Here is a 21569-nt window from a genome sequence, read left to right as displayed (position 1 = left end):
GAATATAGGGAAAAATCGGGAAAACGTAGAAGAAACTAAGGACAGGATTTTCCCCATTTTTTGTGCCAGTGCCACAGGTGACAAAAATGATAAAGCCATTGCTGCTTTACAGAGACCTTGATCTCACTTGTTTTGGAAAAAAGATTAAACAAAAAAACTGCTTTTCTCTGTTCTGGTGATCATACCCCACAGTACCTATCACTTTCCTTTTGGATTGGCTTCGTAATTATCCATAAAGCCCAAAGTTAATGAAACAAACAAAAAATCTTGAATTCAGAGCATTGTCAATCGGGGACAAAAGTCCCAATCAGACTTGTTATTCTTTGCTTTTTCTAATGTTGAAGTTGTGTTTCTTCGCTGGGAAGCCACTAGCTTTTTTTTTTTCTAGTCCTTGAAGCATTCAGGAGCCATTACACCAAGCATGTTTAACCACTTTGCTGATGGCATTGATATAAGTCCTCACCTTACTTTTAAAGAAACATAGCAACACTGAAACTTTTTTTTTTTTTTGCGCATCTGGGGATGGAACCCAGGGGCATTCGACCTCCAAGCTACAGCCCCAGGATCTCAGTTACAGAGGGCCTAAGTAGCTGAGGTTGTCCGGAAACGGTGATCCTTCGGTCTCAGCCTCCCAAATGCTGGGATTACAAGCATGCACCACCACGCCTGGCAACCCTGAAACTTTGTTGATAAAAGAGGTGATGGAGGATATAAAACCAGCCGTTCGTAATAAAGCCTCGTGGACATTTGGGGAGGATGCTATGAATGATTACACATGTAGAACTTATGAGGAAGTTGGAAAAATCAGTCTGCAAAATGGATGTGTTATAAATTTATCAATATCAAAGGAAATTAGTGAACTGCTAGAGTTTCAGTCTTTGGGGATAACCGAGTCTATATCCATAGATCAGGAAGAAGAACATCAGCACAACCAGAAGTAAAGATAAGTTTCAGGAAACCGAGTTCTGTCTTATGCCAGGCCTTGGACTTGACCGATGCTGCAAGTGATGTGGTTTCTTTCCTGGATTGAAGTTTGGCTTTTAAAAAAGATTTCAGTTGCCAGGTGTGGTGGTGCATGTTTGTAATTTGGAGGCCAAGACAGGAGGGTCACAGGTTTTTGGCTAGCCTCAGATACATAGTGAGGCCTTTCACAACTTAGCAAGACCCTGTTTTAAAATAAAGAATAAAAAAATAGGGCTGGGCGTGGTACCGCACGCTTGTATTCCCAGCATTCAGAAGGCTGAGACTGGAGGATCATTGTTTGCGGACAGTCTCAGCTACTTAGTGAGGCCCTTCGTAACTTAGTGAGATCCTGTTTCAAAATAAAAGAATAAAAATAATAGGGCAGGGGGTGTAGCTCAGAGGTCAAATGCCCCTGGGTTCCATCCCCAGACCCACAAAAAAAAAAAGAAGGAAAAAAAAAGGGCTGAGGGTGTAGCTCAGAATTAGAATTCCCTGGGTTTAATTCCTAGTACTGATATATATATATATATATATATATATATATATATATATTTAATAAATGGTAAATTGCTGTATGCCTATAAAGAAATGCAAAAGAAACTTCAAAATAGAAAAGTTGAAGGAAGGCAAACAATAAAGTGGGTGATGGTGATGGACACAGTAGTATTTGAGTTTGAAGGGAACCCTAAGCCTTGCTCAGAGTCTGAGCTAGAATCAGAATCCCATGGGGAGGAAGGAGAATTAAAAGCCTTCAGAAGAAGAGGCTAGATCCTTGGTCCTAAGATCCTTGATATATATGAAGAAACTGCCAAAGCCATAAATGTGAAATAGGGTTCTAGAATCTAATCTTGTAATTGAATTTGGAGGGAGTAGAGGTGTCGAGTTAAAGGACACAGGGGATCCAGAGTTTGCTTCTTCCAGATAATAGCTCATGTCAGTCTTCTCTCATTACCTCAAATCACTTTCATCATTACCATCATCTGTACATCACCAGCCACACATCTGTAACTCTAACTCATTCAGCAAACATCTGGAATAAACTCTATACAGGGTCCTATGCTAAGCTTGGAGACATCATCTTTGGAAATCATCTGAGCATCTGAGGTAAATGGTCATTAACAGTGTCCATTCTTATTAATAGGGATGAAAGATCATAGTCCTGATTTAGAGAGCTTAAAATATCAAGGTTTTCTTAGTACCAGTCTTATTTTCTCTGACCACAGATAAGCTTTTCTATTACAAATAGAGGTTGGTAGTTGACAAGAGACTATTTGCTCTTGAAATGGCACAAAAAGTATTAGCCCTTCCCTTACCACCCCCCCCCCCATTAAAACAGCGGCTAAGCCGGGCGTGGTGGCTCACGCTTGTAATCCCCGTGCTTGGGAAGCGGAGACAGGAGGATCGCGCTGGTTCGAAGCCAGCCGTGTCTTGTTTTCCTCTTCTTGGGTGAAAGCAATATTTTCTCCTGTAATGACCTGATTGCTGTTCATTTGCCCCTAATCCCTCTGCAGGCAGTGGTGGAGAAACAGCTGTGGAAGGAGCGGGGCGTGAGCTGGCTTAAGAGGCCCTGTTTCCAAATAGAAAATATAAAATAGGTCTGGGAGTGTAGCCCGGAGATAGAAGGGTTTCCAGGAACCCCAGTACCACCAAAAACAAAAAAATAAAACAAAAACAAAAAACAAGCTAAGTAACTTGTCTGCTCAGTTTATGTAAACAATAGGATTAGAACTGTAAGTGATGAACTGCTCTGTTAGACATTTTGCTAGGAAGTATATCAGGCCTTCAATAATTTAGAGTCCCAAGGAGTGAGACAGGCAGGTGATCAAGTGATCCCGGGAGAGTAGGGACTGGCCATCTGCAGACCTGATTTGCTTAGCGGGTGTGCTGTTTATCCACCCATTTTAACAAATTTCAGTTGGTTTCTGCATTTCCCCCTTTTTGCTTTATATATTACTTACATACAATAAAATTCACTTGTTTAAATGTACAGTTTGTTGAATCTTTATATTCGTGTAACTGCAGAACAATCAAGATATAAAACAGTTCTCTTATTTAACAGTTGACCTGTTACCTATACACAGGATCTCTTTCCCTGGGCTCAGAGTTGTCGTCATTTTAAAGTTAGCCTGCCTGGAGCAATTGGCCTGGAAAGGAAAATGAGTTCACTAGGAAGAGAAGTAGTGAGCAAGTGTCGTAAGCCAAGGAGAATTGGGAAGGAGGGCCTGAAGGAAGGCACAGTGTGGGACACAGAAGGAGCCCGATACGTGCTTCACTGTTTTTGTTGGTGGCTTGGCCTCTTTCGAGAAGAGTTTTGTGTACTACTATTTATGTGCTATGGGTTTTTGAAGGTTTTGTGTTTTAAGAAAGGTTTATGTCTCTATCTATACATCTCTGGGGACATCATTGCTCTTCATTTGTTTAGGAAGAGAGAAGAGCATATATTTTTGCAAGAGGTATAGGTCTGAGTATGGTGCTTAGCTTGTAAATTTCAAGGGAGAGGCATGTCCAGGGAAAAATACCTCCGTTTCTTTCCCAACTCCCTGCATACTGTCTTCTGGCCAGCCTGGCTGAGAGGGGCGGGACTGGGCAGTGTGCAGGCCAAAGGCTGTGGAGAGAGAGGGTAGTTAAGGCCTCAGTGCCCGCCCACCAGCCAGCACCCAGTCTGAGGCTATAATTCACTGCCACTGCCTTGTGCTAACTTACCAGTGACGCCATGGACAGGCTAGGATCACGGTGCTCTCTGCCAGGCTACCTTCGGCCTTCTGTCCTCATATGCCTTCTGGTGAGTGTCTCAGTCTACAGTGCTGCGAACGCCCTCACTCTTAAACTCCCAACCTAGGGCCTGAAGGTGTTATTTCTCTTCACTGCCTTTGGGGTTTTGAGCTGGGGGCAGGTGGATAGAGGGTGAGCTGTACGATCCTTGGAAGCACTGCTCTGTGTCTTGGAGATCGTGGGGTGGTTCTCAAGGTTACCAGCTACCTTTCCTCCTGTCTGGGGACAGGTGACTGGGCTTTGTTTCATCCCTAGAGTGGGGGAATTCTTTCCTGATTGAATCTTTTTCCTATTGCAGTTACTATCTCGTTTCTCTGTGATTTTCTCGGTGCTCTTTTCTCATCTCTAAAATATCTTAAGATGTCAATGTTGGAAGCGAGAACAGAGTGGCACCAGTGATGGTGGGGGCGGTGGAAAGAGCCACGGGAGAGCATGAGGAACCAGGGTCTGGTCCAGCCCTGCTGCTCACTTTTGGAGCGACCGTGCCATTCTCTGGCCATTATTTTCCCATCTTTGAAAACTGACACAAATCAGTGGTTCTGGGCACTATAAATCTCTGAGTTGTTTTTGGACGTTCTAGATTTGTACCCCAGGAAAATGCAGATAAATTCAGTGTTGTATTTGATTTCAGGGTACTTATTTACAAATTTTTTAGAACTATATGGATTACATACAGGCTTAATGCCACCAGATTAGGTGACTGGTGATGCCCCTTCTTTGTCACAGAGTGTAAAGTCAATTAAAACTTTTAAAAGCTATATGCGTGGTGGCGCATGCTTGTAATCCCCGCATTTGGGAGGCTGAGACAGGAGGATCACACAGGTTCAAAGCCAGCCTCAGCTACTCAGTGAGGCTTCCAGCAATTTAGTGAGACCCTGTTTCCAAATAAAATATAAAAAAAGGTCTGGGAGTATAGCCCGGAGGTAGAAAGCCTCTGGGTTCCACCCCCAGTACCACCAAAAACAAAACAAAACAAAAAAAACCCCTATATACAGCCAGATGTGGTAGCACACACCTATAATTCCAGTACTTGGGAGGCTGAAACAGGAGGATAGCAGGTTTGAGAACAGGCTCAGCAAGTAGTGAGATTCTCATCAACCTAAGGAGACCCCTGTTTCCAAATAAGAAATAAAATCAGACTTGGGGTGTAGCTTGAAGGTAGAATGCCTTTGGGTTCAATCCCCAGCGCGCGCGCGCACACACACACACACACAGTAATAAAAGCTATGTATATACTCTAGAACTATAGTATCCTTTTATATCACAATGCAAAATTAGAAAAGGTATACTGTTATAAACTGGATGTGGGTGGTGTGTGCCTGTAATCCCAGCTACTAAGGAGGCTGAATCAGGAGGATTGCAAGTTTGAAGCCATCTTAGGCAATTTATTGAGACCCTATCTCAGAACAAAAAGGGCTGGGGATGTAGCTCAGTAGAGCATCACTGAGTTTAATCCCCAGTACAACCTAAAAAAAAAAAGAGTGGATTATGAAAGAAATTTATGAAAAGATGTATAGTAAAGGATGTAAATATGAATCCTTTATGATATGAAGTCTTTTCTCTAAAATTTGTGGGGAGCCTTTTTCCATTATAGTAAATGTTTTGTTAGGGAGTGTTATATGTATATTTTTCTCTGTCTTTTTTTTTTTTTTCCCTATGGCAGGGATTGAACTCAGTGTATTCTACCTCTGAACTACATCCCCCAGCCCTTATTTATTTATTCATTTATTTATTTATTTATTTAGTGGTGCTGGGGATTGAACCCAGGGCCATTATACCTCAGAGCCACACTAAGTTGCTGAGAGCTTTGCTTAGTTGCTGAGGCTGGCTTCAAACCTGTGATCTGCCTGTCTCAGCCTCTCAAGTACTAAGATTACAGTCCTGCACCACCACACCTGGCTCCGCCCAGACTTATTTTTTGTTTTGAAACAGGGTCTCGCTAGGCCTGAGAGTCTTGCTAAATTGCGGAGAATGGTCTTGAATCCTTCTCTCTCAGCTGCCCAGGACTGGAATTATAGGCATGTACCACCATACCTAGCTCTTTAATACTTCTGATACTTTCTTGATATGGTCCACAGACATTTCTCAAGCACACATTCTCTGCTTGGGTGGAAAGATGCTGAGAATATAGAATGAGAATGAGTATTTCCTGTCCGATGGGAGGGGGCTGTAGTACCTTCAGTGGTACTACAGAAGGAGGTTTAGTAGCAGCTCTGTGGTCTAGGAGATAGACCTAGAGGAAAATAGCAGATCCTCCCTAGTCATGATGGTTAAAATTGTCTCTAAACATGCCAGACGTCCCCCATTTTCCCTGAGTTGAAAAGAACTAGGTGTTATAGGGCGACCACCAGAGAAGACCACTCAGACTTAGTTTAAGCCGAATAGAAAGTCATTATCAGCCGGCCGGGGACTACACTGCAGGGTAGTCCTGAGTGCAGCCCCAAACCATTTCTCAGGGCTCTTTTTATGTGTCAAAATCACAAGCTCAGGAGTGAAGAGTTTAGGTTCCCAAAGAATGGACAATCAGCAGTTTCTTTTAGTGGGTGTGCAAGTCAAGCGAAAAGTACAGAAACCAGGAACGCATTGTGTAGGCGCTCAGCAACCCATGTCATTCCCCTCTATTGTCCACCTTTCTATTGTTTTAAGGATAGAAAGTTCCTAACGGCCTTTGTTTCCCTGCAGGTATAAGCTAAGCAGGAGTTACAGAAGCCAAACAGGCAGTTATTTGTGACTGGCAAGGTACCTGGTGATAAACATTAGTTCCCAAGCTGATGCACATTAGTGCCTTGGGGTCACCTAGGGTAACAGCATGGCGTTACTGAAGCTAAGGCCTAGGCTCCCTTTATCACAGAATCAATTCTCAGCCATGCTCCTTGCAACACAGAAGCCAGAATGGAAGGCAGGACTCTTGGAAGCAAGACTTGGTTCTGTCACTAAGTTTCTATGTTTTCTGCCTTGCTTTCTCCTCTCTTGATTTAAAGATGGTCTTAGATGATGCCGGAGGGCCCATTTACATGTTAGCGTTTCGACTATGAGCTCATCTACAACTTTGAATGCACTCTAAGTTTACATTTGATCCTGTTAGCGCTGTGTCCCATGGATGCCTGCTGGCCGAAATGCCTCAGCTCTTCCCTGGGAATGATCTTTTAGTCAAGGACAAGCTTATGTGGTGCTTTCATCCCTTCCAGTCACCTTAGCAACCTCATTCGTCTTTGTGGCCAACCACCCTGCAGATGAATATGCATCTTGTCATGTAGTTGGACACCTTACAGTGTTCCAGTATGTCCAGTTCTCTGCGAAAAGAACTGCTAACAGTGGGTGGCCCAAAAGCCATACTTACTTCTCAACGCCATTTAACCTCAGCGACAGTATTTCACTTGTGTGTGGCTAATTCGCTAGGCCACAAGTGTGTATTGAGAACCTGCTGTGTGGCAGGAACTGTGCTGGAGATTTGCTAGCAAACAAAGCACAGCCCTTTCTTTATTGAGTTAGCGATTGCAAATGGCTTTTCCTATCTTGTTTGAACTCCTGGCAGCTCCAGTTTAGGCAGCAGGGTGTCATAATCTCCCAAGTCCTAGATGAGGTTTATAGAAGAGAGAGGAAGTAGGCCAGAGGCCACAGGCAGCTAGTAGTACTAGAATTTAAATCCTGCCCTCTCATGCTTGTTTTCCTATAGTTTTTATTTTCTTTTTGTTGTTGTTTTAGTGCTGGGGATACCACTCAGGGGTGTTCTACCTTTTTTTTTTTTTTTTGGTACTAGGGATGGAACCCAGGGGCATTTTACCAAGTTATACCCCCAGCCCTATTTATTTATTTATTTATTTATTTATTTACTTACTTATTTTTTGTGGTAATGGGGGTGGAACTCAGAGCCTTTCTACCTACGGGCTATACTCCCAGACCTATTTTTTTTATATACTTTATTTGGAAACTGGGTCTCACTAAGTTGCTGAGAGCCTCACTAAGTAGCTGAGGCTGGCTTTGAACCTGTGTGATCCTCCTGTCTCAGCCTCCCAAGCGCAGGGATTACAAGTGTGCGCCACCACGCCCAGCTTTTATTCTTTATTTTGAAACAGGGTCTCACTGAGTTGCAGAGGGCCTCACTAATAACTGAGGCTGACTGCCAACTGCGATCCTCCTATCTCAGCTTCCCAAATACCAGGATTACAAGTGTGCGCCACCACACCTGGCTTATTCTACCATTTTTTAATTTTGTTTTTTGTAGTAATAGGGATTGAACCTAGAGGCATTCTACCTCTGATCTACACCCCCAGCCTGATTTTATTTCTTATGTGGAAGCAAGGTCTCACTAGGTTGCTGAGAGCCTCACTAAATGGCCATGGCTGGCTTTGAACCAGTGATTACAGGCGTGCGCCACCAAATCCAGCTTCGTTTTTTTTGTTTTGTTTTGTTTTTGTTGTTGTTGTTTGTTTTTGAAGTAGGGTCTTGCTAAGTTGCTGAAGGTCTTGTTAAGTTGCTGAGGCTGGCCTCAAACCTGCAATTGTCCTATCTCAGCCTCCTGAGTACTGGGATTACAGGCTGTGTCACTATCCCTGGCTTTTTCCTATAGTTTAAGTTGTCACTAAAGAAGTAACAAAAAAGGCTTTCTTGAAAAGCTTGGTTCTTTTATTCTTGCATGGTTACTGGTTTGATTCAGAGGACTAAGGTAGTATGTTGAGTTAGAGTCACTGGAAGAGGTAGTGGGAGAGAATGGGAAACCCAACCCAGAAAGGCCTGAAGTCAAACTGAAGCCTAAGACACAAGAACACTACGCAGGCCCTGAGTAGTGAGTGCCAGGAAGTAGGAGTTGGGCAACAGTGTAAAGTGGGGGAGCAGGTTCACGAGCAAAGCCTGAGCCCTGGCCCGGAAGGCAGGAGAAGCAGTTCTTGATTAGCCTCGCTGAGTCACAGCCTTATTCCTTGCAAGTTGTCTGTATCCCTGTTAATGGCCCCATTATATCTGCCCAGCAGAAAACCCTAGAGTGGAAGGTTCTCCAATTCTCTCCATTCCCTCTTATTTTAAGTCTGTCATTAAAATAAAATGAAAATTTTTATCTTGAATGTATTTTCCCCTCACAAGCTCACTGTCAACTTTTGCTCACGATCTTATGTGTTTTTCTGGGTCGTTGAAATGGCTAAGTAGGCTATCTTGTGGCCACTCCCCATACCCAGTCCTTTTGTAACTCTACTTGGCTTGACTGTTTTATGGCCATCTTACTTAAAAGCCACTAAGCGTCCCCTTCACCTAAATACAAAGCTCCAACTCCTTGGCCTGACACTTTTCTTAAAAAAAAAAAAAAAATTCTAGAGGCGGGCATGGTGGCGCACACTTGTAATCCCAGCATTCAGGAGCTGAGACTGGAGAATCGCAGTTCACAGACAACCGAGAATCACAATTCACAGACAGCCTCAGCTACTTAGTGAGGCCCTCCACATCTTAGTGAGACCCTGTTTCAAAATTAAGAATAAAAAATAGGGCAAAGGGTGTAGCTCAGAGGTCAAATGCCCCTGAGTTTCATCCCCAGACCCGCAAAAAAAAAAAAAAAAAAAAAAAAAGGTAGCCTCGTTTCCTCCTGATCTCATTCTTACCCACACTACGGCCATGCAGACTAGATATTTCATCTGTCCCTCATACCCTCTTGAGTTGAGTTGCACATATTATCATTTACTTAGAGTATCCTTTCTTCTTGTAGTCCTACATATTATTTCAGATCCATCTCGGGTGACATCTTTTCATTATTGCTGACATCCCCATATCTTTTCAAAGCCTGCTCCTTGCAATAGAGCCTTCCTCTTGGTCCTCCCAGCCTTTGGTCACAGTAGCACAGGCCACCTGGTTTTAGAACTAGTTTGCTTGCAAGCCTGCTTTTTGCAGTAGACTGCACACTGCACTTGGTATATACACAAATGAATGCAGATGAAATTACTCCTTAAAACACCAGTAGATGTAAGAACTTAACATGCATAGTCATCTCCGTGTGATGATGGCAGTTCAGTGGATGCCAGTTAGTATTACCTGCTATTGTAGTTTTTTTTTTTTTTTTTTTTGGTGGTGGTACTGGGGTTCCTGGAAGCCCTTCTACCTCCGGGCTACACTCCCAGACCTATTTTTACATTTTTATTTGGAAATGGTCTCCTAAGCCAGTGCGCGCGGCTGGCTTCGAACCTGCGAGATCCTCCTGTCTCTGCCTCCCAAGTGCGGGGATTACAAGCGTGCGCCACCACGCCCGGCTACCTGCTATTATAGTTTTGTACAATAAAATGGATTTGAAGTAATCCAGGCTTGAGCTCATATCCTGACTTCACCAAGTAAAGCTTTGGGTTTGAGCAAGTTTTTTTTTTTTGTGAGCCCCATTTTTTTTCTCATGTAAAAAATGTAGAGGAAAATAGGCATAAGAACTGTTTAGCGCCAGGCGTGGTGGCGCACGCTTGTAATCCCCGCGCTTGGGAGGCAGAGACAGGAGGATCGCGCAGGTTCGAAGCCAGCCTCTCTGGCTTAAGAGACCCTGTTTCCAAATAAAAATATAAAAATAGGTCTGGGAGATAGAAAGGCTTCCAGGAACTCAGTGCCACCCCCAAAAAAAACAACTGTTTATTACTAAAGCTCAGTGTATATCTCAGGAAAAATAACTATGATGATGGGGCAAAGGGATGAAAAAAACCGATCTCAGCCTTGGTTTCAGGCTGTGTGAGCTGGGAGCCATTGACCTGTGATTTTCTTTTCCACCGTGTAGATCCTGACAGCTGCTTTTCTGATGTACCCCATGCTCAGGACCCTTAGCCTGCAGCTCCACTCAGCCATCACCGGCAGCTACGTCTCTGGCACTCACGCCATCGTCTTTGTCAACTGTCCCAATGAGCAAATTGCCAGGGACATTGCCAGGTACTGTGCAGGAGCTAAGGTGCTGCCCCAGGAGGGGGAGGCAGCTCCAGGGTGCCCCTGAGGGTGACTTTGGGGTCCTTCTCTTGCTTCTGACTAACAGCAGTGATGAGTTCATTTAGTGGTGAACTCCACAGCTCTCTGCTTGGGGTGGTGTGTAGAGCACGGCTGAGTCCTGCTGCTGGCCGGAAAATGTTGAGTGTCACGTGGGGTGAGAAAGGGACGCAAGACCCACAGAGAGAAGTGCTTTGCCCAGGGCACTGGGGAAGAGTGCTGTGGAGCCCTGCAGGTTGACGCCTAAGTCTCCTGACTGCTGGCCCAGCTCTTTTCTTCATGGAGGCATTCTCTGCTCCGCCCAGATGTGCATATTCTAGGGTGGGAGGAAGCCATTCCAGGTTTGGAGCAGGAGCTGGGCACAGTGGTTGCACAACTGTAATCCTAGTACCGGGAGGCTGAGACAGGAGGATCGCAGGTTTGAGGTCAGCCTCAGCAACTTAGCATGACTCTATTTCAAAAATAAAACAGCTGGGAGTATAGCTCGGAGGTAGAACACCCCTGGATTCAATCTTTAGTCCCCAAACTAAAACAAAAACCAAGCATGGGGCAGGTTTCTAGAAGTAGCTGTGGAAAGAGCAGTGACCCTGGGCTTGTCCAGGCTTTGAGTGTTGAGCGTGTCACTTACTACGTATGTGACCTGGGCAAGTTGCCTGCCTGTCTGCCTCTGTCTGTCTGTCTGTCTGTCTGTCTGTCTGTCTCTCTTTCTTTCACTTTTGGAAGTGTGAGGGATCAAACCCAAGGCCTTGAGCGTGCTAGGCAAACACTTCTGCTGCTGAGCCATATCTACTTCTCTCTCTTTTTCTCCCCCCCTCTCTGTGTACTAGGGATTGAACTCAGGGGCATTCTACCTCTGAGCTACACCCCAGCCCTGTCTTATTTTTATTTGTGAAACAGTATCTCACTAAGTTCCTGCATACTGGCTTCCACCCTGTGACCCTCCTATCTCAGCGTCCCAGGTACTGGGCTTATAAGTGTGCACCACTATACTCACCTCTACTTCCCTTCTTTTTTACTTTTTTTTTTTTTATGATTCTGGGTCTTGAACTCAGAGACATTCTACCTCTGAGCTACACCCTAGACCTTTACTTTTATTTTGAAACAGGGTTTCTATGTCAATGAGAGTCTCAGTACTTACTGAGGCTGTCCTTGGATCTGCAGACCTCTGGATTCAGTCTCCCATGTACTAGGGATTACAGGCACGCCCTGCCATACCTGACTGTACTTTTAATCTTGAAGCATCGGTGTTCTGAATTACCAATCTCACAGAGTTGTTGTGAGAGTCAAGTTACATGAAATATATACAATGTGTACCCTAGTAAATGGAATGTAATAGATGCTCAGTAAATGTTTGTTGAATCTGAATTTTCCTCTTCTCTCTCTGAATACAGCTGTGAAGAGGGTTAGGGGAACTAGGAGGTAATAGATTTGGCTCCTTGCTCCTTTTCTTGCTTTACAAGTCAGCATTCTTGAAGCTGATATTAACGTAAGGTTGGTCCAGGGTCATAGGAACAAATGCTGATAGGCAGATGACTTGAATCAGAGTGAGTGTGGTCCAAGGACGAAGGCTGCTGGTGGATGGCCACCCTCATGCTTCCTGGAGTTGGGGGGAAAGAGCAGTGGGACTGTGCTGGTTCCAGGGAGCTGCTGCTCCGCTCTAGCCTAGCCGAATGTGTCCTGTGGAACTTTAGGCCCAGTGTTGTAAGATTTATTTTCTTGTAAAGAGCTAGACAACCTGCATGACTTTGAGTGGGAAATATTGTGATATTAAATATTAATAACAATTTTAAAAAGCCATGAGGGCCAAACCATGAATCTGGTCTGTGAGCCTCTAGCCTGTGCCTCTGCAGTTTATGGGTGTCGCTTCTGCTTCCTAGGGCTTGAGTTCCTTTGTGTGTGACTCACTGCTGGTCTTGAGTGTGCGTGTGCAGTCGGTCTGACCGCCCTTGCCGCTCCTTTTTTTAATTCCATGGGGCTTTTTGTTTAATCCATAGTTCTGTAATCTTTTACCTACAGACAGGTTGCTGTGACCAGTCTCTGAGGAGGTACACATCCCAAGGAAATTGGAAAGGGCCTGTGAAGTAATGGGATTATTTTTTTGGGTGTAACTCACTCCTTAAGAACCAATAAAATCGAATTTCTCAGTGGGTGATGGAGTGAACAAGACTTGCAGCAGTTGCCTGAACGAGCCTGTGCCTTGGGTCTCCTCTTACAGTTGGGAATTTCCCAAGGGAGTGACGATGGTGATAATGTCACATTAATACGGAGCCTTGAATAGAACACTTGTCAGCCTGGGACTCAAGGGAAGAGAAAGGAGGTCATTTCCCTTGGCAACAGCTGAGGGAAGGAGAGATGGGTGAGCAGGCCCAGGTGAGGTTTGTTTGGCTGGGTCCAAGCACTTAAGAGAACAGAGACGAGTCTCCTTGGTTTTCTCAGATCTAAGAAAGATTCGCCCGGGCCTGACTCTGAGCGCTTGATGTAGCTGGTTGGGTGCGCTTCTTCCTTGTGCTGGTGACTGCTGATTGATCTCCTGTCTCAGAGACACCTGCTGCATCACAGTTTATGTGCTCACTAGTGCTCTGCACAGAGATCAGAGACTGTGGGACTTTAAGGATTATCTGACCGGGGACTCAGCTTGGGTATGTTAAGAAGTTTTTAGTGGTCTGCTGAGGAGATGCTTGTGCTCTTGTTGCTATGTGGCACAGGCGCTCTGCAGCCCAGCCCCTGTGACTGTGCTGGGCTCAACCCAGTGTCAGCTGGCTTGGGCTGGCATTGCACACCGGTAGCGCTGTGGTGCTGAGTCTCGTGGCAGTGCAGCCCTTGAAGCTCTATCAGACATTGCCTTCAGCAGGGCTCGCTGCAGCTTTGACCTCACATTACTATTCCACTAATTACTTTCCAAGGGCCCCACCTACAAATATCATTAATATATGGCTTTTAGGATTAAGTGTCCAACACATGGATTCTGGGAACACACCCAAACCAAAGCAGGGGAGGAACGCCCTGAGTGATTACTCATTAAGACTCACATTTCCAGGCAAGTCCCAGAAACCTCTGTCTACCACCTTTTGTCTTAAGACCCTGAAACTTGCCCCAGTGACTGCCACCCTCTCCCTTTGCTCTAGGGCCATACTGGAGAAGAAGCTGGCTGCCTCTGTGAACATCCTGCCCAAGACATCTTCACTGTGAGTTATGCTGTGGCCGATGGAGGGGAGTGGGGAGTGTGAGGGTTGGGTCCTGACTGGTGGGAAGAGCAGCAAACTAATGGGGAATTATCAAAGGCAGGAAATTAATCAGTAGTTCATCTCTTATTTATAGTCAGAGGAAATCAGTTGTTTTTTGTCAGCCAAGAAAAGCAAAAATATGCTCTGTATGGAGGAAAAAGGAAAAAGTGTTATCATCCCGTAATTGTTCACATCATCTATAGCAGTGACTCTTTGATTTGGCTGTAATTTTGATCCCTGAGCTCCAGCCTAGATCTCTTCAGTTAGCCTACCCGAAAGTGAGGCCCAGGTCTCCGAGTCTTTAAAAATTTGTATAGAGACTAGGGATGTAGCTCAGTGGTAGAGTGCTTGCCTAACATATGTAAGGCACTGGATTCCATTGCAAGCAACAACAAAAAGTTGTACAAATGATTCATTATTCATCCAGTCTGGAAACCAGTATATTATAACTGGAATAGAATCTTAGCCTAGCATCGCCTTCCTGTGTCCATCCCTGCTCATAAGAGATCTTTACCACAGATCTGTGACATAGCATTTGCCCTGGATCAGTGTCATCTTCTCAGGCTGAATTCCTCCTTTCCTCATGATTCTGGTCAGGTACTCCCTTCTGAACACTGTCACTATCACTACTTTTAACTTTTCAGGGTTTCCATTTCTTACAAGGGTCACGTCTCCCCTAAAGCCTCCTGTTTTTATACTTATCCATTCAGTGGCACTCAGCTTTGAGAGTCAGTGATCATGTAGCACTGAAGGTGGGGAGGGACCGAGAGCTGTGAGTGTGGGATGAGCAATGAAGGAGCCCGAGATGCCCAGCCTGGAAGAGAGAAGACATGGGAGTTCTACAGAGCTACCCTCGTGGTTCTTCATGCAACCAGTTGGGGAAAGAGCTCAGTGGCAGATGTCAGCACATCTCAGGAAAAAACGTTTCTGGCTGGAGGTGTAGCTCAGGGGTAGAGGGCTTGCCTAGTATGCATGAAGCCCTGGGTTTGCTCCCCAGTGCAGGCGGGTGGGCAGGTGGGAGGGTTGGGGGGAGGGGATGAGGAAAGGGAGAAAGGAAAAAACTATCTTATGCAAAAATCTTTAAGTTAGACGGACTTCTTCAGGGGGTGGTGAACCTCCCGCCTCCGGGAATGTTCTGGCAGAGGCTGGATGCATGTGTTAGAGTGGTTGGACTAGATCACCTACGGGGCTTTGGCCATCTCTAGAATTCTTTATGTGGTTGGAAAGATTTACTATTTCCTTCTCAGGATCATCTACTCTGGCCAGGTTTGACATTTCACTGGGCTCCTCATGAGCACTGCAATTTGTTTTGTTCTATTCTCCAGGTACTTTTGGAAGGGAGAAATAGAAGAAGCTACTGAGACCTTGTTGGTGAGTGAGGACAGGGGCAGAAAAGGGAAGTGAGTGAGATTTCCCTTTTGAAGAGGGCAGATAAGGGAATGAGTGAACTCAAGGCCTTTCCTCAGATTCCACTGAAAAATTAGCAAAAAATCAACTGATGGAGGTTTTGCCCCCCTCAGGTGCCCAAGGCTCATTGATGAGCTGATACCATGGCCTGGTGACCTGGAGGAATGCTGTGTGCTAAAGGGCCAGATGAATAAGCAGGGCAGAGCTAGGGCTCAGGTCTGAAGGTGGTAGTCTTCTTCTTCTTCTTCTCTTACAGTTAATAAAGACAAAGACTTCCAAGGTCCTCATGCTGTCCAGCTATATCAGGTAGGGCTGCCATCTCCTCTCACTCATTCACCACAGGATAGCCATGCACATTCTAGGGACAAGCGAGTGAGCTTGTGTAACAAGAGTGCCGGAGCCTAGCCAACCTCCCTTAGACTCGCCATAAGCTCCTGGCCCCTCCAGTGCTTTAGATTCTATGAAATAGGGAGCCAGAATGAGGGGGGATCTCAGAATGGTGTCTCAGAAGCCTCACACTTAGAAAAATTACTTAGATCTGAAAGAGGTTTGTTGTGGGTTAATCAAAGTTAACTGTTTCAGATGTTAAATCTGAGAAATTAAAAAATATTTTAGTGATATAAAATAGCGATAATAAACCCATTCCATATTAATATGAATCATTTATTTATTTTTTGGTGGTACTGGGGATGGAACCCAGGGGCCTTATACCTCCAGGCTATACTCCCAGACCTATTGTATATTTTATTTGGAAACAGGGTCTCTTAAGCCAGCTGAGGCTGTATTCAAACCTGTGCGGTTCTCCTGTCTCATCCTCCCAAGTGCAGGGATTACAAGCGTGCGCCACCACGCCCGGCTGAGTCATTTATTTTAATAAGTAATCTTTTTTTTTGTGTGTGTGGTACTGGGGTTCCTGGAAGCCCGTCTATCTCCGGGCTACACTCCCAGACCTATTTTATTTTTGGAAACAGGGTCTCCTAAGCCAGCGCGGCTGGCTTCGAACCTGTGCGATCCTCCTGTCTCTGCCTCCCAAGCGCGGGGATTACAAGCGTGCGCCACCACGCCCGGCCAGAAGTAATCATTTTTTAAAAACAAACTAGTGGGAAAAATGACATCATTTTATATTTTTTCCAAAATTGGGTTTAACAAGATAGCTGTATCTCCTCAGAAGCACCTGTAAGTGTTGGGACAATTTTAAGTTTTCCAGAATTCTAATATTTGCTTCAAAACATTAATTTTGTCACTGGCATAAGTGATATAAATTGGCTTCATTTGAGTAATGGACTCGCTTTGTTCTATTTGAGAAAATATCTGCCTTATTCCTCAAGTCTGAGTTACCATAATTTTGAAAAATGACACAAACTCAGGCTTAAAGGTAAAAGTGTTCAGCCAAAAAAGTATCTGTTTTAGCTTATGGTAGCTAATTTTTGTTGTTGTGGTGGTGGTGGTGGTTTATTTGTTTTTTGGTGGGATTTTTGGTGCTGGGGTTGAACCCTGGGATATTCTACCTCCCAGTTCTACCCTCAGACTTGTTTTATTTTTTATTAGAAAACAGGGTCTCGCCAGGTTCTTAAAGCTGGCTGTGAGCCTGCACTCCTCCTGTCTCAGCCTCCCAAGAACTGGGATTACAGGCATGCGCCACCACGCCCAGCTGGAGCTAACATTTAATGAATGTATATGGTGCCATTTGATGCGCTAGTTAAGTGCACAATGTAACTTGTGTTATTTAATTTATCAGCAATCCAATCATAGAGATACTATTTTTATCTTTTTTAGGGATTTGTAGAGAAATTGACTTGTCCTTAGTCACACAGCTAGTAAGGGCAGACTTAGAATTTGGACCCTCGTCTGTGAGGCTGTAAACCACTGTTGACAGCTGGGAGCCATGGGCTCAGGACTGGGGCTGGGAAGCCATAGTGCTGGCCACCTGAGCTATAGCAGATGCAGAGAGCCTTCAGAGACTGGCCAGTTGTTTCTTCACACCTGAGTTGATTCTCATTTGAGCCACTCACAGGGCTCTTCTTTCTTTCCAAAGGCTGGTACATCCTTTTGAAATCCCAGAGGTCTTCAGTCTTCTCGTGGACCAAGGAGAAGTGCACTATCTAAAGTGGCTTGAGGAGGGCATGGAGGACTGAGTAGGTGAAACTGCTTGTGCATGACTCCAGTCTTCATCAGAAGGCTTCTTTCTTCCCCCCAACATCTGTGGATTCCATGTTCTTGTCAGCTTGGAGGAGCACCTAACCTGTGCAGGCTGAAGGTCTGGGGTTCCTAGGGCTGAAGGAGAAGGCTGGGCCAGTCAGACCAGCAAGAATCTAGTAGACCTTGTCTCTGAGTGCTACACGTTTAAAGATGGCTGGAGCCTGGAAGGGCACAGAGGGTTGTGTGCCATGGAGTAGAGAGGGCAGCAAGGATGAGGTTTGCCACCTTTAGTCATTGGGCCAACCTTAAAAGCCTCGGGTGTAACTGTGCCCCTTTTTCTTCTGGAGAGGAATGAACCCAATGACTTTGTTCATCTGGAAATGTGTAGGTGAATGCCTCCTTCTAGAAGGACTAGCCAGTGCTCTGTTCAGATGGACAAATTGTAATGGTGGAATTTCAGGGATCAGCAGGATTATTTCTCCTAGTTAAAGAGGATTTTGTTGCTTCTGAGTCTTGGGGAAGTAGGGCTGGGAATGGGCTTCTTGAGCATGTGTGTGATTGGGGGAATATTAGAGCTTAGACACAGCCTCAAGGATTGCAGTAAGTTTTGACTCTTTCCTATCCTGAATGTGGCAGACATTAAAAGGTTCTGGTTTCTTGCTCAGTGGATACATAGGTTTTGAGCATAGAAATGAAACCCTGGCGTTTCAGCATTCTCACTGCCGTGACCCAAAAAACCTGATGATAACAACTTACAGGAAGGAAGATTTATTTGCTCCCAGTTCTAGAGATTTCAGGGGTTCAGTTCACGTGAGACCAGGTGAAGTCTGAGGAGCTCAGGGCATGGCACAGGGAGCAGAGAGAGAAGAACATAAGGCCTCTGCTCTACATCATGAAGGCTGGGAACAGAGAGAGGCTCATGAAGGGGGTTCATGGACATAGCTGTCATCCCCAAGGTCATACCCCAGTGACCCACCTTCTCCAGCCATAGCCCACCCAACCCCTTACAATAATTCATCTGCTGATGAGATTAGAACCCTCATCATTCAATTATATCACTTCTGAACATCAAACATGAGTTCTTCAGGGGACGTTCTATATCTAAACCATAAGACCTGGGAACCTTCTAGACCAGTGTTTCAGATTTGCTGTACAGAGCCCTAGGGGTTAATAGAAGTGAGCCTGGGGTTTTCTAGATGGGGGTAGGACATGAGCCCCCCCCCCCAACTGCTACTTCTGCCAGTGCAGCTGTACCTTTGCTTTTTGGTATTATGCTCTTCTGGAGTGTTATGAAAGTTTTGTCAAAATTTGTAAACCACTGCTTTAAGCTAGTCTCCATTTTATAGATTACTAAGAAAACTGAATTACTTGGAAATCCACAAAGGAGGTGATGTGTTGAGTTCTAACAGTACAGCTATGTCCGGGGCTCTCCTGTGCCTGCTCCACGGGTGTCTGGTAGGAAGCAGGTGGTGAGCCTTAGAGAGACCTGACCCAGGCCTTCTTCACGAGTCTGTCACAAGGTGGCTCCGTTCTGAGGCACATGCAGTTTGGGTGGGGAAACAGGTAGCGTGGTATCCTAGTCTCTTCTGGGCTGAGGGTGTGTGAGTGGGGTCGTGCCGGGCTCTAGTTCTAACACCTGCTGTGCTTTTTCCACCCTAGTGCCCCCAAATATCAAGTGGGGGAGATTCTCCAAGGGCCCAGCAGGGAAGACCTTGACCAGTAAGACCAGAGTTCTTTTTCTCTATTTAAGATATTACAAAGAGGCAAGCAGTTTGAATGAGACTTTATTAGGGCTTATACTTAAGCACATGGTGTGGGGTTCCTGGATGGTTAGAGCAAGGGGTAGAGCTTATGGACCCTAAGGAGGCTTGTGGGGTGCACCGGCGGGTACTGTGCACAGCTCAGGACTTCGGCACACATCTGACCTGTTTTCTGCTACTGGCACCAAGGTTTACACTTGACCTGCAGTCTGCTCAGGCTTGTTGAATCTGTCTGTGCTCAGCTCACAAGACTGGTGGAGCCGCTCACTACTGCTACCCTGTGGAGGCCACAGGAAAGTCCCTCAGCAAGCTTTGAGGGAAGTTGGTGACACTTAGATACAGCTTTCTGCAAAAATAACTTGCGTCTCTCCAGGCATGGTGGCAGACCTGGATACAAATCCTATATGAAGTAAACCCTACTTAAAATGTACGGAGACCCTAAATTAACTGGCCTGTATTGCTTGTAGATACAGCTCAATTTCTAGGGCTGACTTTCAGGGTCCTTTCGAACCGCCTTAGCTCACCTTTGAAAATATCTGCTAAACCTTGAGCAAGAGATCAAATAGACCTTCACCTCTCCTCTCCCCTCTGGGAAGCAGCTGGCCCCTGTGCCAGGAGATGCTGTTCCAGAGTTCATGCCATCCCTCTGCCTAGAGTGCCCTTCTGCCAGGATGCTCTCGGGGCTTTGGTTAAGGCCTGGCTCTGCAGGCAGAGGCCTCTCTCTTCTGTGTGGCAGGCCTACGTGTATCACGGTTGGCTGTGTACTGCTAGATCACAAGCTGCTCAAAGCCAGGGGCACATCTGAGTCTATTTGATCTCTTGCACAGGGTTTGGCAGATATTTTCAAAATTGATGCTTCATTGGTTTAGATGACCAGTGTTTTCTCTTCAGTACACAGTCACTTTTAAATTGCAGAATTAAGCTGGGCGTGGTGGCGCACACTTGTAATCCCAGTACTTGGAAGGCCAAGGCAGGAGGATCCAGGTTCGTGGCCAGCCTCAGCTACTTAGTGAGGCCCTCTGCAACTTGGTGAGACCCTGTTTCAAAACAAAGAATAAAAAATAGGGCTGGGGGTGTAACTCAGAGGTAGAATGCCCCTGGGTTCAATCTCTAGCAACACACACACACACACACTTGCAGAATTAGCAAAGTACAGCTTTTTTTCTTGAACTTCTTAAAGTGGAACTAATTCCAAAGGGGATCTTTCTCTCTGTGGCCTTCATTGGTTCCCTTTCTGTGGTACATACATACATAAATACATATTCAAAAAACTTTCTTGGTGGCCTGCCTTTGCTTGGTGACAGAATTGGCTGGAAATGGTACAGGGGAGGGACATTTACTAACACCAGCTCTGTCGGTGTGTACTGTCCTAGCTTCTTAACGTCGTAAGGCATTATCCGTTCTTCTTGTTATCCTCATTTTGCATATGAACTCTGAAATCATGGAGCATAAGACACTCAAATAAGTGGTAGAACCAGGATTTGACCACAAGTCCCTGATTGTCAGCCTAAGGCTCCTCCTGCCTTTCAGTCAAAGAAGCTGGGCAAGTCCCTCTGAAGGCCAAAGACTAGTGTAGCCAGTTCTAAAGGAACAGAGTCACTAGTTCTTAAACATCTGTATGTCCATCCGCCTGGCACTTACACATATGTTGTGTTATTTAGTCCTCACCAAAGACCTGGAGGTGGCAATCCATTCCACAGATGAAGGAATAGATTTGGCAGAGTTCAGTGATCATTAGGGTCTGCGTGACTCCAATGTGCATGGTGTGACCACCCTCCCAAAGTGAAGGCCTCGCTGCCAGGGCTCGCTCCCAGACCAGCATCTCCATGTGGGAAGTCCTTCCCAGCATTTCCTAGACAGTGTATGTTCTTGATCCAGACTCTCCAGAAAAACCAGTTGAGGAAATGAGGAAAAGTATGCTAATCTGTGAATACAAATGCTTAGTTTAAAAACATTACTGGTTTGAAAGAATCTACCTTTATCAAGCAAAAAAAAAAAAAAAAAAAAAAGAAAAGAAAAGAAAAGAAAAAAACCAAAGACAGGAGCATGTGAGAGACATGGCTGTCGTCTCCTTAAGTCGGTCTTGCCTTTTGTTGCCATGTCAGAAGTGTGTCTGGCTCTTTCTGATGCTGCCAGAGTTTTTCTTGTACATAAAATAATTTTATACAGTGGAATATGTATACAAATAAGAAACATTGTGTTATAAGAAATAAACTTTGGAAGCAAAATAAATTCTGAAGTGGCTTTGCGGGCTGTGATTTCTGTGTGCGCCGTTGGCCTTCCTAGGATGTTCCGTCGTTCCCCTGTTGTACTATCCCATAGATGTCCCCTGGCACTTCCCAGGTTTTAAATTTTCCCCCGGGCCACAGTC

General features: G+C 45.2%; 1 protein-coding gene across 1 annotated transcript; it reads left to right on the top strand.

The window, feature by feature from the left end:
- Positions 1–3676: 3676 nt before the first annotated feature.
- LOC308272732 (protein CutA homolog) lies at positions 3677–17434 on the top strand (the record flags this gene model as incomplete). Its single annotated transcript, XM_080709678.1, has 6 exons — positions 3677–3745; positions 10469–10617; positions 13794–13853; positions 15218–15263; positions 15556–15605; positions 17335–17434. 6 exons carry the CDS (start codon positions 3677–3679, stop codon positions 17432–17434), a joined length of 474 nt encoding a protein of 157 aa, XP_080565804.1.
- Between the last annotated feature and the right edge of the window lie 4135 nt (positions 17435–21569).

This window comes from Muscardinus avellanarius, assembly GCF_963383645.1.
Source record: "Muscardinus avellanarius genome assembly, chromosome: 13".
NCBI classification, from domain to species: domain Eukaryota; kingdom Metazoa; phylum Chordata; class Mammalia; order Rodentia; family Gliridae; genus Muscardinus; species Muscardinus avellanarius.
Note: the sequence above shows the minus strand (reverse complement) of the source record. Positions and strands in the feature narration are given on the sequence as shown.